The 19,327-nt window shown below is 45.1% G+C and overlaps 1 protein-coding gene across 1 annotated transcript; it reads right to left on the bottom strand.

The window, feature by feature from the left end:
* Positions 1–371: 371 nt before the first annotated feature.
* On the bottom strand, positions 372–18,957 carry SERF2 (small EDRK-rich factor 2). The gene is made up of 3 exons (XM_075342791.1): positions 18,851–18,957; positions 4,995–5,097; positions 372–866 (listed from the first exon to the last, which is right to left on the bottom strand). Exons 1-3 carry the CDS (start codon positions 18,855–18,857, stop codon positions 803–805), a joined length of 174 nt encoding a protein of 57 aa, XP_075198906.1. The 5' UTR covers positions 18,858–18,957; the 3' UTR covers positions 372–802.
* Between the last annotated feature and the right edge of the window lie 370 nt (positions 18,958–19,327).

Raw genomic sequence — 19,327 nt, 5'->3', positions numbered from 1 at the left:
GCATTAGGATTAAGACGCACTAGGATTATAATATGGACCCTCATTTTAACATTAAAAAATATTTTTTCCTATTTTCCGCCTCTAAATTTGGGGTACGTCTTCCAATTCGATGCGTCTGATAAAACAAAAAATACAGTAAGACACATCGCTGGAACCAGGGTCTCTTTCCCTACATTTTACTGTTCTCAGATGAGGTAGCAAAAACTTGGTAACAGATTCCCTTTAAATATGTATGTGAATGAGGCACTATATGAACTGGTTAGACAAGTCCTAGTGGGAGAATGGTATTCTCCTTTGTAAACTGTAGTTTGAAAAATAGCCATTTTTTATTTTTTTTAATTAAAAACAAAAAAAATAAAAAAAAACACCACTCACGGAAAAAAAGTCACTTTATTCAATATCTGACTGGGTCCACCGTGAATACAAAATGACAATTTACTTTAAATCATGGTGAATTGCTTGTTGAACCTTGATTTCCATCAGAACACATTTGCTTCAGCTGACTTAGCCAATGCTAGGTCAGCATGCAGAGAAAGCCGTAATGAAAAAGGGGAAAAATAAAATTAAATTGGTGCAGGGTTGTAACAAAAGTGGTGGTATATTTATAATATGTACACAAGGCATGGGGGGGCTAGTTATGCAACTAGTTAGATAAAAGGAAAAAGGCTAAAAATTACGGATAGCGGAAAGTAAACTCTGCATTGGGGCAAATAAAGCCAAAGCCAAATGTTTTTGTTCAGGACTTGGGATATGTATCATCGCATTGTCGTCATCTTCATCAATCACATGCAATCCACATATGCTATTTTGGCTCGTCTTTTTTCTCCATTGCTTTTTTCTGCTTCTCTTGCATTATCTGAGCATCTCTATAAAATAAAGACATGGCTGTTATACTGATTAAATGTATACCTTTGGTGACAAAAATCAGCTTTATGGTTCTTATTTAAAAGCACCACTCCAGCGCTAAAAAAACGAAAAGTTACTGTTCCCTACTGTATAACACACCCTCCAGCAGTTTTCATCTTTTTTTTCATCCCTACGCCAGTCCCGCGGCGCCCTCCTGAGATCACAATTTCTCGCTGTCCTTAAGTCAGAAGTTACATCACAAGTACTCAAAAATATATAAGAGCAAGAACGAGGCTCTCAAAGAATTATACTAATTTGTGATCTCAGTCATCTTTCATGAAGCACTGGAGCTGCCAGCAGGTCACAAACTTGATAAAGCGAGCACAAAGACACGTGAAACGTGCGTTGGGTGCTTTCCGCCAGTCCCCCCCTGCAGGTTTTACCTTTTTGAGCCGGTTTGTATGATGCTCATCTATCTTATTCAATTGAGTTAATCCTTTTTACATTTCATTCACTGACCGGTTCAATCTCACTTTGCCCTGCAGGGGGCTGACTGCTGATATTTTCTCATTGCTTCTTAGCTGACAACTTTGAATAGGCAATTTGGCCTTTATATGTACATTTAATCAATCTGTCAGGATATTGCCATTGCTTTGATTCTTTAATGTTTGTCTGTTTTGTATGTCTGCATAGATGGTCCATTTTCTATGCCATTTTAACTGTGCTATATTCATGTTAAGTTTTATTAGTAACAAGTTTTAAAAAAAAAAAAACTATTTTCATTTTCCTAAGTCCACCTTCTTTCTCCTTTATTATCATGCCAGAGACCGACCAGAGCTGGGCTAATTAAAAAAAAAAAAAAAAAAAAAAAAAAAAAAAAAAGAAGGGGGAGGCTGGAAGGGGAGTAAAAGACAGGGGCATGGGAATTGGGTTTTAAGCCACATATTTTGTTTTTACGATTTTGGGGTTAAATAGTGTGAACGTAAAATTTCATTTATAAAGTTAGGAAAATTAATATTAATAAAATTTCATTATTCAGGTCAACGCCTTTCAGAGAGCTAAGTCTCCATTAAGACATTAAAGAAAATGTCCTGATGAAGGAGACTGAGCGCGCTCTGAAACATATCGACCTGAGTAAAAGAAATTTGAAATAATCAACATCTGGACTTTCTGGTGACAGCGCGGAACACACCTGGTTTCTCCACCGTTACTGACAATCTCGGGCTGCGGCGGTCGCCATCTCTGATGCATAATTAGGAGTTGTGACTGGCACAACCCTAATAGGTGAGTGCAATCGCCTTATTTTATCTGTTACCTTACCTAGTAAGACCCTATTCTGCACTTTCATCCGCAATTTTCTGTATATCCGGGTTAAATAGCGTGACAATTTTATAGATCAGGTTGTTCTGGATGCGGCGATACCAAAATGTGTCCTTTTAGTTTATTTTTATTTTAAACATAAAGACACTGTGTGCAGACTTATTAGGCAAATGAGTATTTTGATCACATGATACTTTTTATACATGTTGTCCTACTCCAAGCTGTATAGGCTTGAGAGCCAACTACCAATTAAGTAAATCAGGTGATGTGCATCTCTGTAATGAGGAGGGGTGTGGTGTAATGACATCAACACCCTATATAAGGTGAGCTTAATTATTAGGCAACTTTTCCTTTGACAAAATGGGTGAGAAGAGAGATTTGACGGGCTCTGAAAAGTTCAAAATTGTGAGATGTCTTTCAGAGGGATGCAGCAGTCTTAAAAATTGCCAAACTTTTGAAACGTGATCACCGAACAATCAAGCGTTTCATGGCAAATAGCCAACAGGGTCGCAAGAAGCGTGTTGGGCAAAAAAGGCGCAAAATAACTGCCCATGAATTGAGGAAAATCAAGCGTGAAGCTGCCAAGATGCCATTTGCCACCAGTTTGGCCATATTTCAGAGCTGCAACGTTACTGGAGTATCAAAAAGGACAAGGTGTGCCATACTCAGGGACATGGCCAAGGTAAGGAAGACTGAAAAACGACCATCTATAAACAAGAAACATAAGATAAAACGTCAAGACTGGGCCAAGAAATATCTTAAGACTGATATGTCAAAGGTTTAATGGACTGATGAAATGAGAGTGACTCTTGATGGGCCAGATGGATGGATTAGTAAAGAGCAGAGAGCTCCACTCCGACTCAGATGCCAGCATGGTGGAGGTGGGGTACTGGTATGGGCTGCTATCAGAGATGAACTTGCGGGACCTTTTTGGGTTGAGGATGGAGTGAAGCTCAACTCCCAGACCTACTGCCAGTTTCTGGAAGACAACTTCTTCAAGCAGTGGTAGAGGAAGAAGTCGGTATCGTTCAAGAAAAACATGATTTTCATACAGGACAATGCTCCATCACATGCATCCAACTACTCCACAGCGTGGCTGGCCAGTAAAGGTCTAAAAGAGGAAAAAATAATGACATGGCCCCCTTGTTCACCTGATCTGAACCCCCAAGAAGTGGTCCCTCATAAAATGTGAGATCTACAGGGAGGGAAAAAAGTACATCTCTCGAAAGAGTGTCTTGGAGGCTGTGGTGGCTGCTGCACGCAATGACAGAATCTATGGATGGTAGGCTGTTGACCGTCATCATAAAGAAAGGTGGCTATATTGGTCACTAATTGTTTTGGGTTTTGTTTTTGCATGTCTGAAATGTTTATTTCTAAATTTTGTGCAGTTATATTGGTTTACTTGGTGAAAATAAACAAATGAGATGGGAATATATTTGGTTTTTATTAAGTTGCCTAATAATTCTGCACAGTAATAGCTACCTGCACAAACAGATATCCTCCTATGATAGTCAAATTTAAAAAAAAAAAAAAAAAAAATCACTCCAACTTCCAAAAATATTAAGCTTTGATATTTATGAGTTTTTTGGGTTGATTGAGAACATAGTTGTTGATCAATAATTAAAAAAAAAATTCCTCTACAATACAACTTGCCTAATAATTCTGCACACGGTGTATATGTATTTATTGGTATATTTTGTATATTTTCTTTTCTTTATTTTGAATTGGGTTTTTTTTTTTTTTACACCTTTTTACTTAGTCCCTCTATGGAACTTTACCTAGTGGTATAATTGCATTACTCCTGTTAGTGATGGAGTGACAGAAGCCTTTTAGACTATGCTCCTAACATGGTCTAAAAGGCTTGCCGTAGAAGGATGATACGAAGGTAGTCATGGCAAGGTATGGGCCCTTGCGATGATGTCACAAATGTTGTGATCGACTTCGAATGCGGCATTTAGTGTGTTAAACAGCTCTTGTGCATGTGCAAAGTCCAAAGTCAGGAAGGGGTTAATCACCATTTGATGTTTTTTGCTAATTAAAATTTTGGTGCACCAGGGCTGGACTGTACACTGGGTCTTCTCCTCCCTGTCTGTGTTTCCCCAGCTCCCCACTTGCCTCTGGTCTGAATGACTGGTCACTGATGAGAAAATGCTAGAGAGGGATCGTTAACTGCTGAACAATATCTTCCTAAATAGCAAGGTGCCCCACATTGTAAACAAAAAAAACAAAAACACACAGTTCCAGAGATGTTGGCAGTCTCCCGGCAGTCATTTGACATTGTGAAGGCTGCAGCCCACCAGCAGCCGTGGATTGTTATGATATATGACCCCGCTGCAATCAGTTCCATCAGACGCAAGTGTTCTGTCTGATAGAAACGCGAGAGCTGTAGGTCATCAGCATCAACACAAGGGCTGCAGCAGTCACAGAACCTAAATGTCAATTACGAGGGTTTTTTTTTTGTTTTTTTTTTTTTTTAACTGGGGCATCTTCACATTTAAGAAGGGATTGTTCCTTTAAAGGGATATTTTCCTGGGCATACTAAAAAGTAGCTTGGCTCTTTTGGAAAATGCAGTCTCCTCAATTCCTGAAGATGAGAAATGGGGCCATGCTCTTGAGAAAGCAACCGGTCCCACCCTCGGTCAGAAGACTTGTGGCATATGCCATAAGAGTCCAAGGTTGTAATGCCACCTTAGAGAGGCAATAAAGATATTACACAAGGTCTAGAACGGAGGCAGCAGGAAGTCATTATGCACCAGATGTTTACCTACATGCATCTGGAGACAGTACAATTGTAATTCACAGAAGACAGATGTACCCATACACCTTACCTCTGCTTTCGTGCAGCAGCGGATAAGCCATCATCTGCCTTCTTCCCCTTGTCTGGATTTTTTTTCATGTTTTTTGCGCGTGCAAGTTCACGCTGATTTCCACCTGTAGAATTAAAATAAATTACTTTACATTATGGATCAATGACAAGAGCTTTCATTTGGAATTTGTGATAAAATAGGAACGTCAGGGCTGTTCTAGGTCCTTGTACTCTGGAGGGTTAAGGGAAAAGGTCAAAACTGTCATTACTGCACACAACTACCGTATTTTTCGGACCATAATACGCAGTTTTTTTCCCCCAGAGGTTGGGGGAAAGTTGGGGGTGCGTCTTATGGTCTGACTATAGGGCTGCAGCCGGGAATGAGGGTGGAGCGGGTCATCGGGGGCACGAGCAGGCTGTAGCAGACTGCCGTGACCACGTGGACCCGCTCATTTAATATGCACGCCCATCCTCCCGCCCATTTCTCAGCGCAGAAGCCGGCGCTGATAGGTGGGCGGGAGGACGAGCGGGGACGCGCGCATAGTAAAGAGCCGGTCCGCATGATCACCCCTGGCAATTACAGCCTGGAGTAATCATGTGCGGCTGTATTCACTGCTCCCTGCGCGTCATCATCAGCGCAGGGTGCAGTGAATCAGTGTACTCACCCGTCCCCGTGTGTGGAGCCGTCCCCCTGCAGCACGCGATGTCTTCCTGTCTGTGCCGGTCAGCTGATCGGCAGACAGGAAGACATCGCAATGCTGCAGGGGAACTGCTCCACACACACAGGTCAGCGTGCCAGAGAGGAAGATGATCGGTGCTGCAGGGAGTGAAAAAAAGGTGAGTATAAACGTTTATTTTTTTTCTCTGTGCTATAGGATACAGGCCATATACCAGGATGGTATATGAGCACGATGGGGGCATATAGCAGGATGGGAGTATATGAGCAGGATGGATGGATGGGGGGGGGGTGTATATGAACAGGATGGGGGTATATGAACAGGATGGATGGGGGAATATGAGCAGGATGGATGGGGGGTATATCAGTAGGATGGGGGTATATGAACAGGATGGGAGTATGTGAGCATATACAAGTCAGAAGGATCATTACCAGGATGGGGTACCTTAGTAGAGAATTTGGGGACATTACCCCAATAACAGTGTCAGCAGCAGATCCTCACCCCATAACAGTGTGTCATGACCACATTTTTTTGCTTAAAGTTTTATTTTCCTATTTTCCTCCTCTAAAACCAGGGTGCATCCTATAGTCCGGTGCGTCTTATAGTCCGAAAAATACGGTATATGAACAAAGCACAATTCCTATATACTTTGATGCCTATACACCGGTAAGTTGAAAAAAACTGCAGATTTGGCAGACACCAGAGCAAGAGCAAGTGAGAATCTTTGATTTCAAGATGCCTAATCCTTTGCTCACACAAGTGAATTAAGTGTACAAAAACTTGGGACTTCTACCATTAGTCACTGTCTGTGATGGATCAGTGCTAGGAGAGTACTGCATTAAACGCACGTGTGATGGTGCAGGTCCGTATGGCCACCCGTGTGCTATCCTTTTGACAGCCGGATAACACATGTACAGCATAAATTTGTATACTTACCTGTCTCCGGCGTTGCTGTTGCACTTGCTTCTGGGTCCATAGACAGCTCAGTGAATAGTCATGAGGTATAATGAGCAGGACCCAGAAGCAACAACAGCGCCAGAGACCGGCAAGTATAAAACTCCATTTAGTGAATGGATGCCCTCCAGTACGAGTCACATCAGTGTGCGGTCCATGTGACATCAGTGCTGTGGACCAAAAACAGACAAGTCACCATTGGAACACATGTACATGCGTGTGCGCCACATGGATTGAAAAAAGAAAAAAAAAATTGGTATAGTCCGAACAAAATATAACAAAGGGGGCAATGAAAACATCACATGCACCCCAAAACGGTATCAGTTAAACCATTCGCTCAGTATGCAAAAAAAAATAAAATAAATAAATAAGCCCTCAAACAGCCCCAGATCACAAAAAGTTAGAACATTACAGGGTCACAGAAAACAAGGAAATTTTTTTTCTTACAAATGTTAAAATTTTTTTTTATAAAACCCTTTAAATTACATATCACACACACACACACACACACACACACACACACACACACACACACACACACACACACACACACACACACACACTTGGTATCTGCATCAGGGCTGTGGAGTCAGAGACGGTATAAAAGGGTCCGACTCCTAAAATATATAACAAATAGATATCGATATGTTTGTGACAACAAAGACATTCTTACTTACTAAGACACTGGCAGTAAAAGATACTAAAGCTCATCACATTAGTTTCTCCAGGCCTTAGTGGAAAAAGTTCTGCAAGATTATGAACTCGAAAAAGAACAGGTTCTTGCCATTGTAACGGACAATGCTTCACACATAAGTACAATTAAACTGATGAATGAGCGTAATGAACAACAGCTAGAAGAAAATTTAGGATTCAGTATGTTTGAGATGGAAGGTGCTGTTCATGTAACTGAGGAACAAACAGATATTACAACAGAAGAACAGCAAAACTCCTGGCTTTTTCATACGGGAGTGGAAGAACTTGCTATTTTTCCTATCCCAAAGAGGAGGTTTAAATCGCAGATAGCACTTCTGCTTCAAGGAAACAGAGAGACATGTTTATTGGAAAATAAAAATTTTCTGGCAGCTGTTTATGTAGACCCAAGTCATCGTATACTGCTTGATGATAAACAGCTTACTAAAGGAAAAGAAGCTCTGACTGAAGTAGCAGTTCGGATGAGTGGCCTAAAGGACTGCCAGGCGCAAGTGGGCTTAGGTCCTGACAGGGCTACTGCTGCCATATCTTCTCCTCATCAGATGAGTTTAACTTTGACAAGTATTTGGATGACATGGAGCAGGCAAAGCGTTGCCGTAAGGAGAAATATTTCACTCCGTCTCCTATAGCAAGCAGATTTACCATATTTCAGCAAAAGTTTTCACTTGCTCTCAAAGAAATAGAAAAATTCAACCGTTCATCAAAACTGACTGTGCATGAGGCAATTCCATTATACCCGGAAATTGTTAGAGATGTTTCCCAAGTGGTTAAGGCTTTGCCTCCAACCCAAGTTACTGTAGAGAGGCTGTTCTCTAGCCTTAAAATTATTAGGTCAGATTTGAGGTCATCTGCGAATGAGGATCTGATGGAGGCAATTCTATTTCTTACAACAAATTCATAGACTGCACAAATGTTATTTACTATGTTTTTGTTGAAAACTGTTCTCTGCCACTTACATAGGGTAACAACTATTAAGGGGAGACTTTGTGCAGCAGGCCTTCATGGTAAAATAGCTACTAGGAAACCACTGCTAAGGACAGGCAACAAGCAGAAGAGACTTGTTTGGGCTAAAGAACACAAGGAATGGACATTAGACCAGTGGAAATCTGTGCTTTGGTCTGATGAGTCCAAATTTGAGATCTTTGGATTCAACCGCTGTGTCTTTGTAGAAAAGGTGAACGGATGGACTCTCACACCTGGTTCCCACCATAAAGCATGGAGGAGGAGGTGTGATGGTGTGGGGGTACTTTGCTGCTGACACTGTTGGGGGATTTATTCAAAATTGAAGGCATACAGAACCAGCATGCCTACCACAGCATCTTGCAGCGGCATGCTATTCCATCCGGTTTGCGTTTAGTTGGACCATAATTTATTTTTCAACAAGACATTGACCCCAAACACACCTCCAGGCTGTGTAAGGGCTATTCCACTAAGAAGGAGAGTGATGGGGTGCTACGCCAGATGACCTGGCCTCCACAGTCACCAGACCTGAACCCAATAGAGATGGTTTGGGGTGAGCTGGACCGCAGAGTGAAGGCAAAAGGGCCAACAAGTGCTAAGCATCTCTGGGAACTCCTTCAAGACTGTTGGAAAACCATTTCTGGTGACTACCTCTTGAAGCTCATCAAGAGAATGCCAAGAGTGTGCAAAGCAGTAATCAAAGCAAAAGGTGGCTACTTTGAAGAACCTAGAATATAAGACATATTTTCAGTTGTTTCATACTTTAATTTCATTCCACATGTTGTAATTCATAGTTTTGATGCCTTCAATGTGAATCTACAATTTTCAGTCATGAAAATAAAGAAAATTCTTTGAATGAGGTGTGTCCAAACATTTGGTCTGTACTGTATGTATTACATAGTGTATTACATATTTGCAATTTATTACAGTTTGTGTTCTAAAGTTGTATTCCAATAAATATATTTCATGTTATCTAAATATCTTGATTATTGTATCATAAAAATGATTAAATGTGTGATGTTCACATTGGACTACAATACATTTTTCACTAAAATATAAGCAATATATATGGGAGTCTGAGTCGAGGCAAGGGAAATTGAGGAGTCGGAGTCGCAGGTTTGGCTTACAGACTCCACAGCCCTGATCTGCATACTCCGTGTATAAAAAAACGGTCCCATTCTCATCCAGGAGAGTAGGACTATTTTTTTCCTCACTTGCCATCCATGCGTTCTCCGTGTGCTCTCCATTTTTTCCCCCCAGGAACCATTATTCCTTTACAGTCACCGTGTTCTCTGATACAGTGTCTTCAATAAAATGGCACCAGAAATCGCGGTTCACGCATGCACGGACTCCATTGCCATAAAAAACGTGCAAAACAAGAATGCCGCGGAGACACCAATCACATGTTTTTCAAAGTTGGCAGGAAACTAGCCAGGTCTTTCACCGGTCAGTAACAACCACGGGAAGGGCAGTCTCCAGTCAAGGAAACCGCCTATGCCCAACATGGTATCCATCCACAGACATGGATGGATATCATGTTTGGCATAGGCGGTTTCCTTGACTGGAGACTGCCCTTCCCGTGGTTGTTCCTTCCTGGTGAAAGACCTGGCTAGTTTCCTGCCAGCGTTGAGAAACATGTGATGGTGTCTCTGCGGCATTCTTGTTTTGCATATTTTCCCAAGGGGCCTTGTTCTAGTGTCACTGCGTTGAGAAACACGTGATGGTGTCTCCGCGGTGTTGGATGTTGATCTCCCCGAGGTCAACCATCCTTACCTATGTATCCATTGCCATAAAGACAGAATTACTGTGTCAATGAGAAAGCGCCGCCAACAACAGCAATGGTGGCGCGATATTCAAATAAAGTGGGCACATCATAGAGGACCAGACACACAAAGGCCCGCCGCACTGCGCATGTCAAAGTGCAGTGCATTCTACCAAGCATCACATATTTCTACAACAGGTATGCCTGGTCTCAGCATCTTAGTGCTAGTATGGCACTGCCTTTACTTCATATAGCAAAATCCTGCTGGTTGGTTTTCTTTAATAAATCACTAATCTATCTACAAGTGCATCTCAAATTAGAATATCAAAAATATTTCAGTAACTCAATACAAAAAGGGGACCGCATATATTATATAGACTCATTACACACAGAGTGATCTATTTCAAGAGTTTATTACTGTTAATGTTGATAATTATGGCTTACAGCCAATAAAAACCCAAGTCATTAGCTCAGACAAATAGAATAATTACCACAAAACTCCTGCAAAGGCTTCCTAAGAGTTAAAAATAGTCCCTTAGTCTGGTTCAGTAGGCTACACAATCATGGGTAAGGCTGTGTGCACACGTTGCGTTTTTTACCGCGGAAACGCTGCGTTTTGAACCGCAGCGTTTCAGTGGCAAATTGCATGCGTTCAGCTTTCCCAGCAAAGTGTATGGGAAAGCTGAAAAATCAGTGCACACGCTGCGTTTCTTTCCGCAGCGTTTTGGATGCCAAAAATCGGTGCGGAAAGAAAAGCAGCATGTCACTTCTTTTGTGCGTTGTGGCTGCGTTCTCTCCCCCATTGAAATCAATGATGTGGGGTCAGAACGCAGCTACACCGCATGGACCTGCTTTTTTGTTGCGGTCCGCGGCCTTTGTCGGCACGCCAGAACGCAGGCATTTACCTGGAAGTGAGGTCAAGAGGTTTCCTGTTGACCTCACTTCCTGGCAAAGCCCCCGGTGTCGCCAAAGTGCCCGCCCCGACCCCCGACCCCCCTCCCGAAAATCCAACATGGCCGCGCGCACAGTAGCGCACCGGCCGCCCTGCTCCTATGTTATCTGTCGCATGTGCCTCGAGACATGCGACAGAAAAATGCACCCAGGCCCTGCCCGTTCACCCCAATTCCCCCCGGTGTCATACATACCTGTCCGGTCGCAGCGCTGATCCCCCGCGGCTCCCTCCTCCTTCACAGCAGACGCCGGCCGGTCACATGTGCCGAGCAGCTGACAGCCAGCACTGTGTTCAGAGAGCTGTGCTGCTGCTCGGCACTCTGCAGCTGTGACCCGGGGAGAGTGGGTGCAGATTTTTGGCACCCACTCTCCTCAAATGGAGGGTCTGCCCTCCTAGAAAATGGGGGATACGTTCCCTGAACGTGCCCCCATATTCTAGAAGGTCCAGAGCCGACGTGGGACATCCAAATGGATTTCTGCGGACCCATTTTTTTTATTAAATTGGAGAACAAGGGAATGATTTGGGGAGTGTTTTTTCTAATAAAAATTTTTTTGTTGTCTTTTTTTGCTTTTGTTTACTGTCAATTAGTTATGTCGGGTGTCTGATAGACGCCGTGACATCACTAATTGCTGGGCTTGATGCCAGGTGACATTACACATCTGGTATCAACCCCATTTATTACCCCGTTAGCCAACGCACCAGGGCGCGGGATGAGTTGGGGCGAAGCGCCAGGATTGGCGCATCTAATGGATGCGCCACTTCTGGGGCGGCTGTGGCCTGCTATTTTTAGGCTGGGAAGAGTCCAATAACCATGGCTCTTCCCACCCTGAGAATACCAGACCTCAGCTGTCAGCTTCACCTTGGCTGGTGATCTAATTTGGGGGGACCCCATGTTATTTTTTTTTATTATTTTTATTTATAAATAAAAAAAAAAAACCTGGGGAGCCCTCCAAATTGATCACCAGACAAGATGAAGCTGCCAGCTGTGGTTTGCAGGCTACAGCTGTCTGCTTTACCCTGACTGGCTATCAAAAATAGGAGGGCCCCCACGCCATTTTTTTTTTTTGTTTTTGTGATAAAAACTAGGCTAGGCACCCTTTAGTGCCACATGAAAGGTACTAAAGGTGCCAGCTTAGAATATGCAGGGGGGGGGGGGTGGGACGTTGTATATATATTTGACCTCCATTGACGCTTTTTAGGCTGGATGCCCACAATCGGTGTTTGCAGCGTTTTGGGCGCAGATTGTTTTCCCTGCGTCCATGACGCTGCGTTGTGCAGTAGAAGCACAGTGGAAGGATTTTTAGAAATCTCATGCCCACTGTGCTTCTTTTCTCCGCAGCATAAACCGACCGGTGGCGCAGCTTCCCGAGCCTCAGCATGTCAATTTATGCTGCGGAGACGAGAGTGTTCTCTGCAGGTAGCATAGAGCTCCACAGCAGCCTGAACCCAAATCGTGGGCATGGCCAGCTGCGTTCTCCCGTGGACAACACTCACATCTCTGCAGGAGGCTGACACTGTGTACTGGACGCCGTGTCGCTGGATCATGGCCACATAGCCTTAGGCCTGTTTCACACGTCAGTGATTCTGGGACGTTTGTGCTTTTTTTTTTAAACGTACCAGAATCACTTACTTACGCAGACACATTATAATGAATGGGTCTGCTCACACATCAGTGATTTTTCACTGCACGTGTCTCCGTGCAGCGTACCCGCGTGTGCGTGATTGCCGCACGGAGACATGTCCATTTTTTTCTGGCATCACTGATGTTCCACGGACCACGCAGTGGTGTGGTCCGTGAAACACGTGCCAGAAAAAAAGTGCTTTTAAAATAAAAATCATTTTTACTCTCCCGGCGTCCAGCGATGTCCTCTGCAGCCCGTTCTGCCGGCTGCTTCTGAGCCGGCTCATTATTGTCGCGCATATTCATGATGTGCGACACAGCCGACCCGGAAGCAGCTGCTGCGGGGGTCAGCGCCAGCCGGATGCTGCACCGCGTGAGCGATCAGCACCATGGAGAGCGGGAGCGGGCACAGGTGAGTTAATCTCTAAGTGCAATCACGGGCCACGGAGAACGGAGCCCGGATTGCACTTAGACAACCAATGTGTGCCGTGATTCACGGCACACGGAGGGACATGTGCATGTTTTACACGCCAGTGAAAAACGTCACTGTTTTTCACTGACGTGTGAAACGGGCCTAAAAGTGAGAATATTGTTGCTACAGCAACATTTTGGGTGAAGTAGCTGTGGATTCAAAATGCTTAATATACTCCTGAATAAAATCCTTGAGGGGTGCAGATTCCAAAATGGGGTCACTTGTGGGGGTTTTCTGACGTATAGGTACCCAAGGGGCTCTGCTAATGTGACATGGTGCGCTAAGTTTATTTCAACTTTTCCAAAATTCAAATGGTGCTCCTTCCATTCCAAGCCCTCCCATTTATCCAAACAGAATGTGGAGAAGGAAATGACATCACAGGTTTTTTTTTCCAAAGGTCTGTGTTCAACCAACTTTATTTTTGTGCTGAAAACGCAGTGACATTGCTTCCCCAGCAATGTCAATGGGTTTTCATAAGTGCTGTCCGCACACAGCGTTTTTTTTTAGCTGCGTTTTTGTGGTGACCACAAAAACGCAGCATGTCAATTATTTCTGCGTTTTTCACTGCGTTTTTCACCCATTGAGTTCAATGAGATGTTCAAAAACGCAATGAAAAAGGCACATTGCAAATATAGCTGCGTTTTTATGACTAAAAACGCAGCTATAAACGCAAGGGGTGGGTACTACAGTGACGTGTACAGGAAGAGGATTCCTTCTGTTGGTAAACACAGAAGCATGAATCCTCCCGGTACCGTCACCGCTGCGTCCACCTCCCGCCCGGTGCCATGTCAGCTCCGTGCGGCGCCATGTCTGGGCGGGAGGTGGAGGCAGCGGCGAAAACCAAAGTGAACAGTAGAAAAAAAAAAATGTCATATATACTCACCTGTCTGCAGGGTCCCGGTGCCATGTCCGCTCCTGTCCCGGTCCCGCCGCTCTGGCTGTGTGCAGTCTCCCCGGGGCAGGACCTTGCTTGCAGGACCTGGCGGTGGATCACCTGATGCAGTCACCTGACGCATCAGCTGATCGTAGTCTCGCCGGCTTTTTCGCGCCCGGCCGGCTATCAGCTGATCCTGCTGTCAGGGGACTTCATCAGCTGATAGCCGGCAGCTCCTGCAGCGATCGGACGGGATCAGACTCCTGTCCAATCGATCGCTCTAGGAGCTGCCGGTAATCAGCACAGCACATAAGTGAGTATTATTTTTTTTTTTCTACTGATGCATCAGCTGATTGTATAACCGGCTTTTATACAATCAGCTGATGTGTGATGTGATTCAGGCACTTGATCCTGACACATCATCTGATCGCTTTGCCTTCCAGCAAACCGATCAGATGATATTGGATCCGGATTGGACGGCGTGGGACCCTAACCCAGGATTACTGCGGAGGGGGGTTTATTTCAATAAAGATGGAGTCACTAATTGTGTTGTGTTTTATTTCTAATAAAAAAAAATTTCTGTGTGTTTTTTTTTTTTTATCATTACTAGAAATTCATGGTGGCCATGTCTAATATTGGCGTGACACCATGAATTTCGGGCTTAGGGCTAGCTGATAATATACAGCTAGCCCTAACTCCATTATTACCCAGCTAGCCACCCGGCTTCAGGGCAGCTGGAAGAGTTGGATACAGCGCCAGAAGATGGCGCTTCTATGAAAGCGCCATTTTCTGGGGTGGCTGCGGACTGCAATTCGCAGTGGGGGTGCCCAGAGATCTTGGGCACCCTGCACTGTGGATTCCAATCCCCAGCTGCCTAGTTGTACCCGGCTGGACTCAAAAATTAGGCGAAGCCCACGTCATTTTTTTTTTTTTTTAATTATTTCATGAAATTCATGAAATAATTAAAAAAAAGGGCTTCTCTATATTTTTGGTTCCCAGCCGGGTACAAATAGGCAGCTGGGGGTTGGGGGCAGCCCGTACCTGCCTGCTGTACCCGGCTAGCATACAAAAATATGGCGAAGCCCATGTCATTTTTTTTTTCTTTTTGGGCAAAAAACTGCATACACTAGTGAATGGAGGATGCAGAGCCTTGTAGTTCTGCAGCTGCTGTCTGCTCTCCTGCATACACTAGTTCTGCAGCTGTCTGCTCTCCTGCATACAATGAACATTTTGAAGAAGGAAATGACATCAGACCTTTTTTTTTTTTTTTTTTCATCAACAATCTTTAATGGCATTGTGCACTGATTAAAAATGCAGTGAGCAAAAACGCAGCAAAAAACGCACCAAATCGCGGCAAAAACGCATGCGTTTTTTTAGCCGCGGGTGCGTTTTTTGAGAAAAACGCACATAAAAACGCAGCGTGAAAAAAACGCCTAGTGCGCACATACCCTTACACTGCTGACTTGACAAGATGTCCAGAAGGCAGTAATTGAGACACTTCACAAGGACGGTAAGCCACAAAAGGTCATCGCCAAAGACACTGGCTGTTCACAGAGTGCAGTATCCAAGCACATTAATGGAAGGTTGAGTGGAAGGAAAAAGTGTCATAGAAAAAGGTGCACAAGCAACTGCGATAACCACAGCCTTGATAGGATTGTTAAGAAAAGACCATTCAAAAATTTGTTGGAGATTCACAAGGAATGGACTGCTGCTGGAGTCAGTGCTTCAGGAGCCACCACACACAGACATATCCAGGACATGGGCTACAAATGTCGCATTCCTGGGGCCAAGCCACTTATGACCAATAGACAACACCAGAAGCGTCTTACCTGGGCCAAGGAGAAAAATAACTGGACTGTTGCTCAGTGGTCCAAGGTGTAGGTGTTTTCAGATTAAAATAAATTTTGCATTTCATTTACAAATCGCGGTCCCAGAGTCTGGAGGAAGAGTGGAGAGGCCACAATCCAAGCTGCTTGAGGTCTAGTGTGAAGTTTCCACAGTCAGTGATGGTTTGGGGAGCCATGTCATCTGCTGGTGTAGGTCCACTGTGTTTTATCAAGACCAAAGTCAGCGCAGCCGTCTACCAGGAAATTTTTGAGCACTTCATGTTTCCCCTCTGCCAACAAGCTTATTGGAGATGGAAATCTCATTTTCCAGCTGGACTTGCCAGCTGTCCACACTGCCAAAAGTACCAATACCTGGTTTAATAACCACAGTATCACTGTGCGTGATTGGCCAGCAAACTCACCTGACCTAAACCCCATAGAGAATCTATACGGTATTGTCAAGAGGAAGATGAGAGACAACAGACCCAACAATGCAGACAAGCTGAAGGCTGTTATCAAAGCAACCTGGGCTTCCATAACACCTCAGCAGTGCCACAGGCTGATCGTCTTCATGCCACAATGATGCAGTACCGTATTTTTCGGTTTATAAGAGCCACCAGATTATAATACGCACCCCAAATTTAGAGAGAAAAAATAAATATGGGGTCTGTTTTATAATCCAGTGGTGTCTTATCAGGGAGGGGGCGGCAGCGGTGATGGAGCAGGGTGGGGGTCACAGGAGGCAGGGGCGGTGATGGAGTACATCGATGCTGCGGGCAGTGCAGGAGGGGCCCAGATGATCACTACGCTGTGCTGGGGCTGCAGGCACTGCTTTGGCTAGGGCCATTCTGAACATGTCAGCGGTGCGGACTTCAAAGACATAGCGCCCGGAGTCGACGTGTGCGCAGATTACGTTATCGGCTCAATGACAAGCCGAGATCTCATCTGCGCACACGCCACCTCCGGGCACCATTTTCCTTAAGTCCGATGCTGGGACAAGAATGGGCCGGAGGCGACGCGTGCATAGATGATCTTCATCCAAGAGCTCCATCTGCGCACGTGCAGAGTCTGGGCGCCATTATTTGCAGCCCTCACCGCCGACATCTTCAGAATTGTCCGTGCCTCATCAGCTGCAGCGCCGCACCAAGACTACAGCGCATAGCACTGCCCATGCTTCCTGTGACTTCACCACCCCCTGTAAGATACATTCGGATTTTAAGACGCACCCCTCATTTTCTTCCCAATTTTTTGGGAGGAAAAGTGCGTCTTCTAATCCGAAAAATACGGTAATTCATCCAAAAGGAGCCCGACCAAGTATTGAGGCATTTACTGTACAGACTCTTCAGTAGGCGCCAACATTTCTGAGTTTAAAATCATTTTTTCAGTCGGTCTTATATAATATTCTAATTTTCTGATATGACTTTTGGGGTTTTCATTGGCATGACTCTATATAATGTCTATGCCTTTTTGTATGGAATTACTAAAAAAAAAAAAAGATGTGGACTTCCCCATTTTTCTAAAACAAGCCAGGGTCCAGCAGACAACTGGGGGCTGATATTATTAGGGCGGAAAGGGCCGTGGTTATTTCGCCCTTGCCTGCCTAACAATAGCAGCCCACAGCTGCCCCAGAAGTGGCGCCGGACCCGGCTCTTTCCGTTGCCCTTGTGCGATGGCAGTTGAGATAATAAGGAATTAATGGCAGCCCATAGATGCCACTAAGCCCTAGTTCAGTAATGGAAGGAGTCTATGAGAACCCCCCCATCACTAATCTGTAAGTGAAAGTAAATAAACAAACACCCAAATAATTCTCTATTTGAAATAAAAGGGGAAAGAAAAAAAAAAACACAACAAACACCTTTCACCACATTAACCCCAAAAACACCCCTGCAAGTCTGATGGAATCCACATGAAGTCCCATGACGCTTCTAGAACTGCTCCATCTGAATTCACTGAGCAGCCATAAAAGATGACCACCCGCTGTGAGGTTCAGTCAGCAACTGAAGTGAGATGCCCGATCAGTGGTGACAAAACTCAGGTGATTTGCTGGTGGAGGACTCCAGCTGTGGCCGCGGCTAACCTGAGTGACATCACGATGGCTCACTCAGTCTCTGCTTGAACCTCACAGCGGGCAGTCATGCTCTATGGCGCTTAATGTGAGCTTCAGATGTGGTAGTGCTGGAAGCGTTGTGGGACCTCGTGTGGATTACGCTGAACCTGCAGGGTTGCTTTGGAGGTTTATAAAATGGTGAAAGAATGGGTTTTGGTCTTTTATTCCAAATAAAGGATTATTTTGTTGTGTATTTATGTCTGTTCCCTTACAGATTAGTGATGGGGGGGGGGGGGTCTCAGTCAGACACCTCCCATTATTGATCTAGGGCTTAGTGGCAGCTGTGGGCTGTCATTAACTCTTTATTATCCCGATTGCCACCACATCAGGGCAATATCGAAGAGTCGGTAAAAGTGCCAAGACTGTCTTTAAACGAGCAGACCGAAATTAATGTTGTGCACCGAGTGGTCCATACTGAGGGCTCAGAGCACACAGGCTGCCGTCATTACACAGGACAATGACATCATGCTACATAAAAGATCATTTCAACCGTGAAGCAGCGCTTTCCTCGTTCATCCGGTGACCGGCAGCCGGTTTACACTAAGGTAACCATGAAGCGTATTTCACACTTGCTCGCCATTAGCCTGCAGTGTAAGTGGTCCTGACGTCTGCACAGAGCGGGCAGGTAAGGGGATCAGTATGGTGAGAGTTACTGTGTCTAATCACGGATGGAAACCCCCTTTAAGCCCAGAGCTGCCGGACACGCGCTGCCCCAGCACTGCTGGAAGTTCCCGCGGCGAGGACATTACGGGCCGGGCACAACGAGGACTAACCCCGGCTACACTGAGCACTACCGGGGGGGTAACGGTACACGCTGGCTCACTCCCGGCTCCAGGCCTTGTAGACGTGGCATGCAGGCCGCAGGCTCCGTCCTCTCCGCTCCCCGCCATAAAGTCATCTTTCAACTGCATATTCTGCTCGGGAGTAGACACGTGACCGGCCCCACAGTCACACATACTCACGGGTCATAGCTCCGGTTCTCCGGGACTCGTCCTGCAACAACTTCCTCCTCAGTCCGATGCGGGTCACCGTTTCCCGATCACTGATTGGCTCTCGCACATCACATGGGCCATAGCGGCCTCCTCGCACAACAACTATTTCCAATGTTCCACGAAAGCCCCGCCCCTAAGGAGGTGGAGCCTCCGAGTAAGCGCAACCAATGGGAGCGTCAACAGACTGTATGCGTGGTCACTTATCCGAATGTTATCGCCGGGAATTGTGTAGTTAAAAGTATTATCACGTGACCACGGACGTCACGTCTCTCAGCCACTCCATTCCAGCGTCCACTTGGAATCCTCGGAACATTCTCCTGTGGACGCTAGAGGGCAGCAGCAGACGTGTCCTGTGCTCAGGACCTGTGTGTGCAGCCAGGACGGCAGAATCCACAGTGCTGGAGCCGCGGATTGTTTAACCCCTTCATCCCCGGGGATTTTCTGTTT

The sequence above is a fragment of the Anomaloglossus baeobatrachus genome, chromosome 4 (genome assembly GCF_048569485.1).
Source record: "Anomaloglossus baeobatrachus isolate aAnoBae1 chromosome 4, aAnoBae1.hap1, whole genome shotgun sequence".
In the NCBI taxonomy this organism is placed as follows: Eukaryota; Metazoa; Chordata; class Amphibia; order Anura; family Aromobatidae; genus Anomaloglossus; species Anomaloglossus baeobatrachus.
Note: the sequence above shows the minus strand (reverse complement) of the source record. Positions and strands in the feature narration are given on the sequence as shown.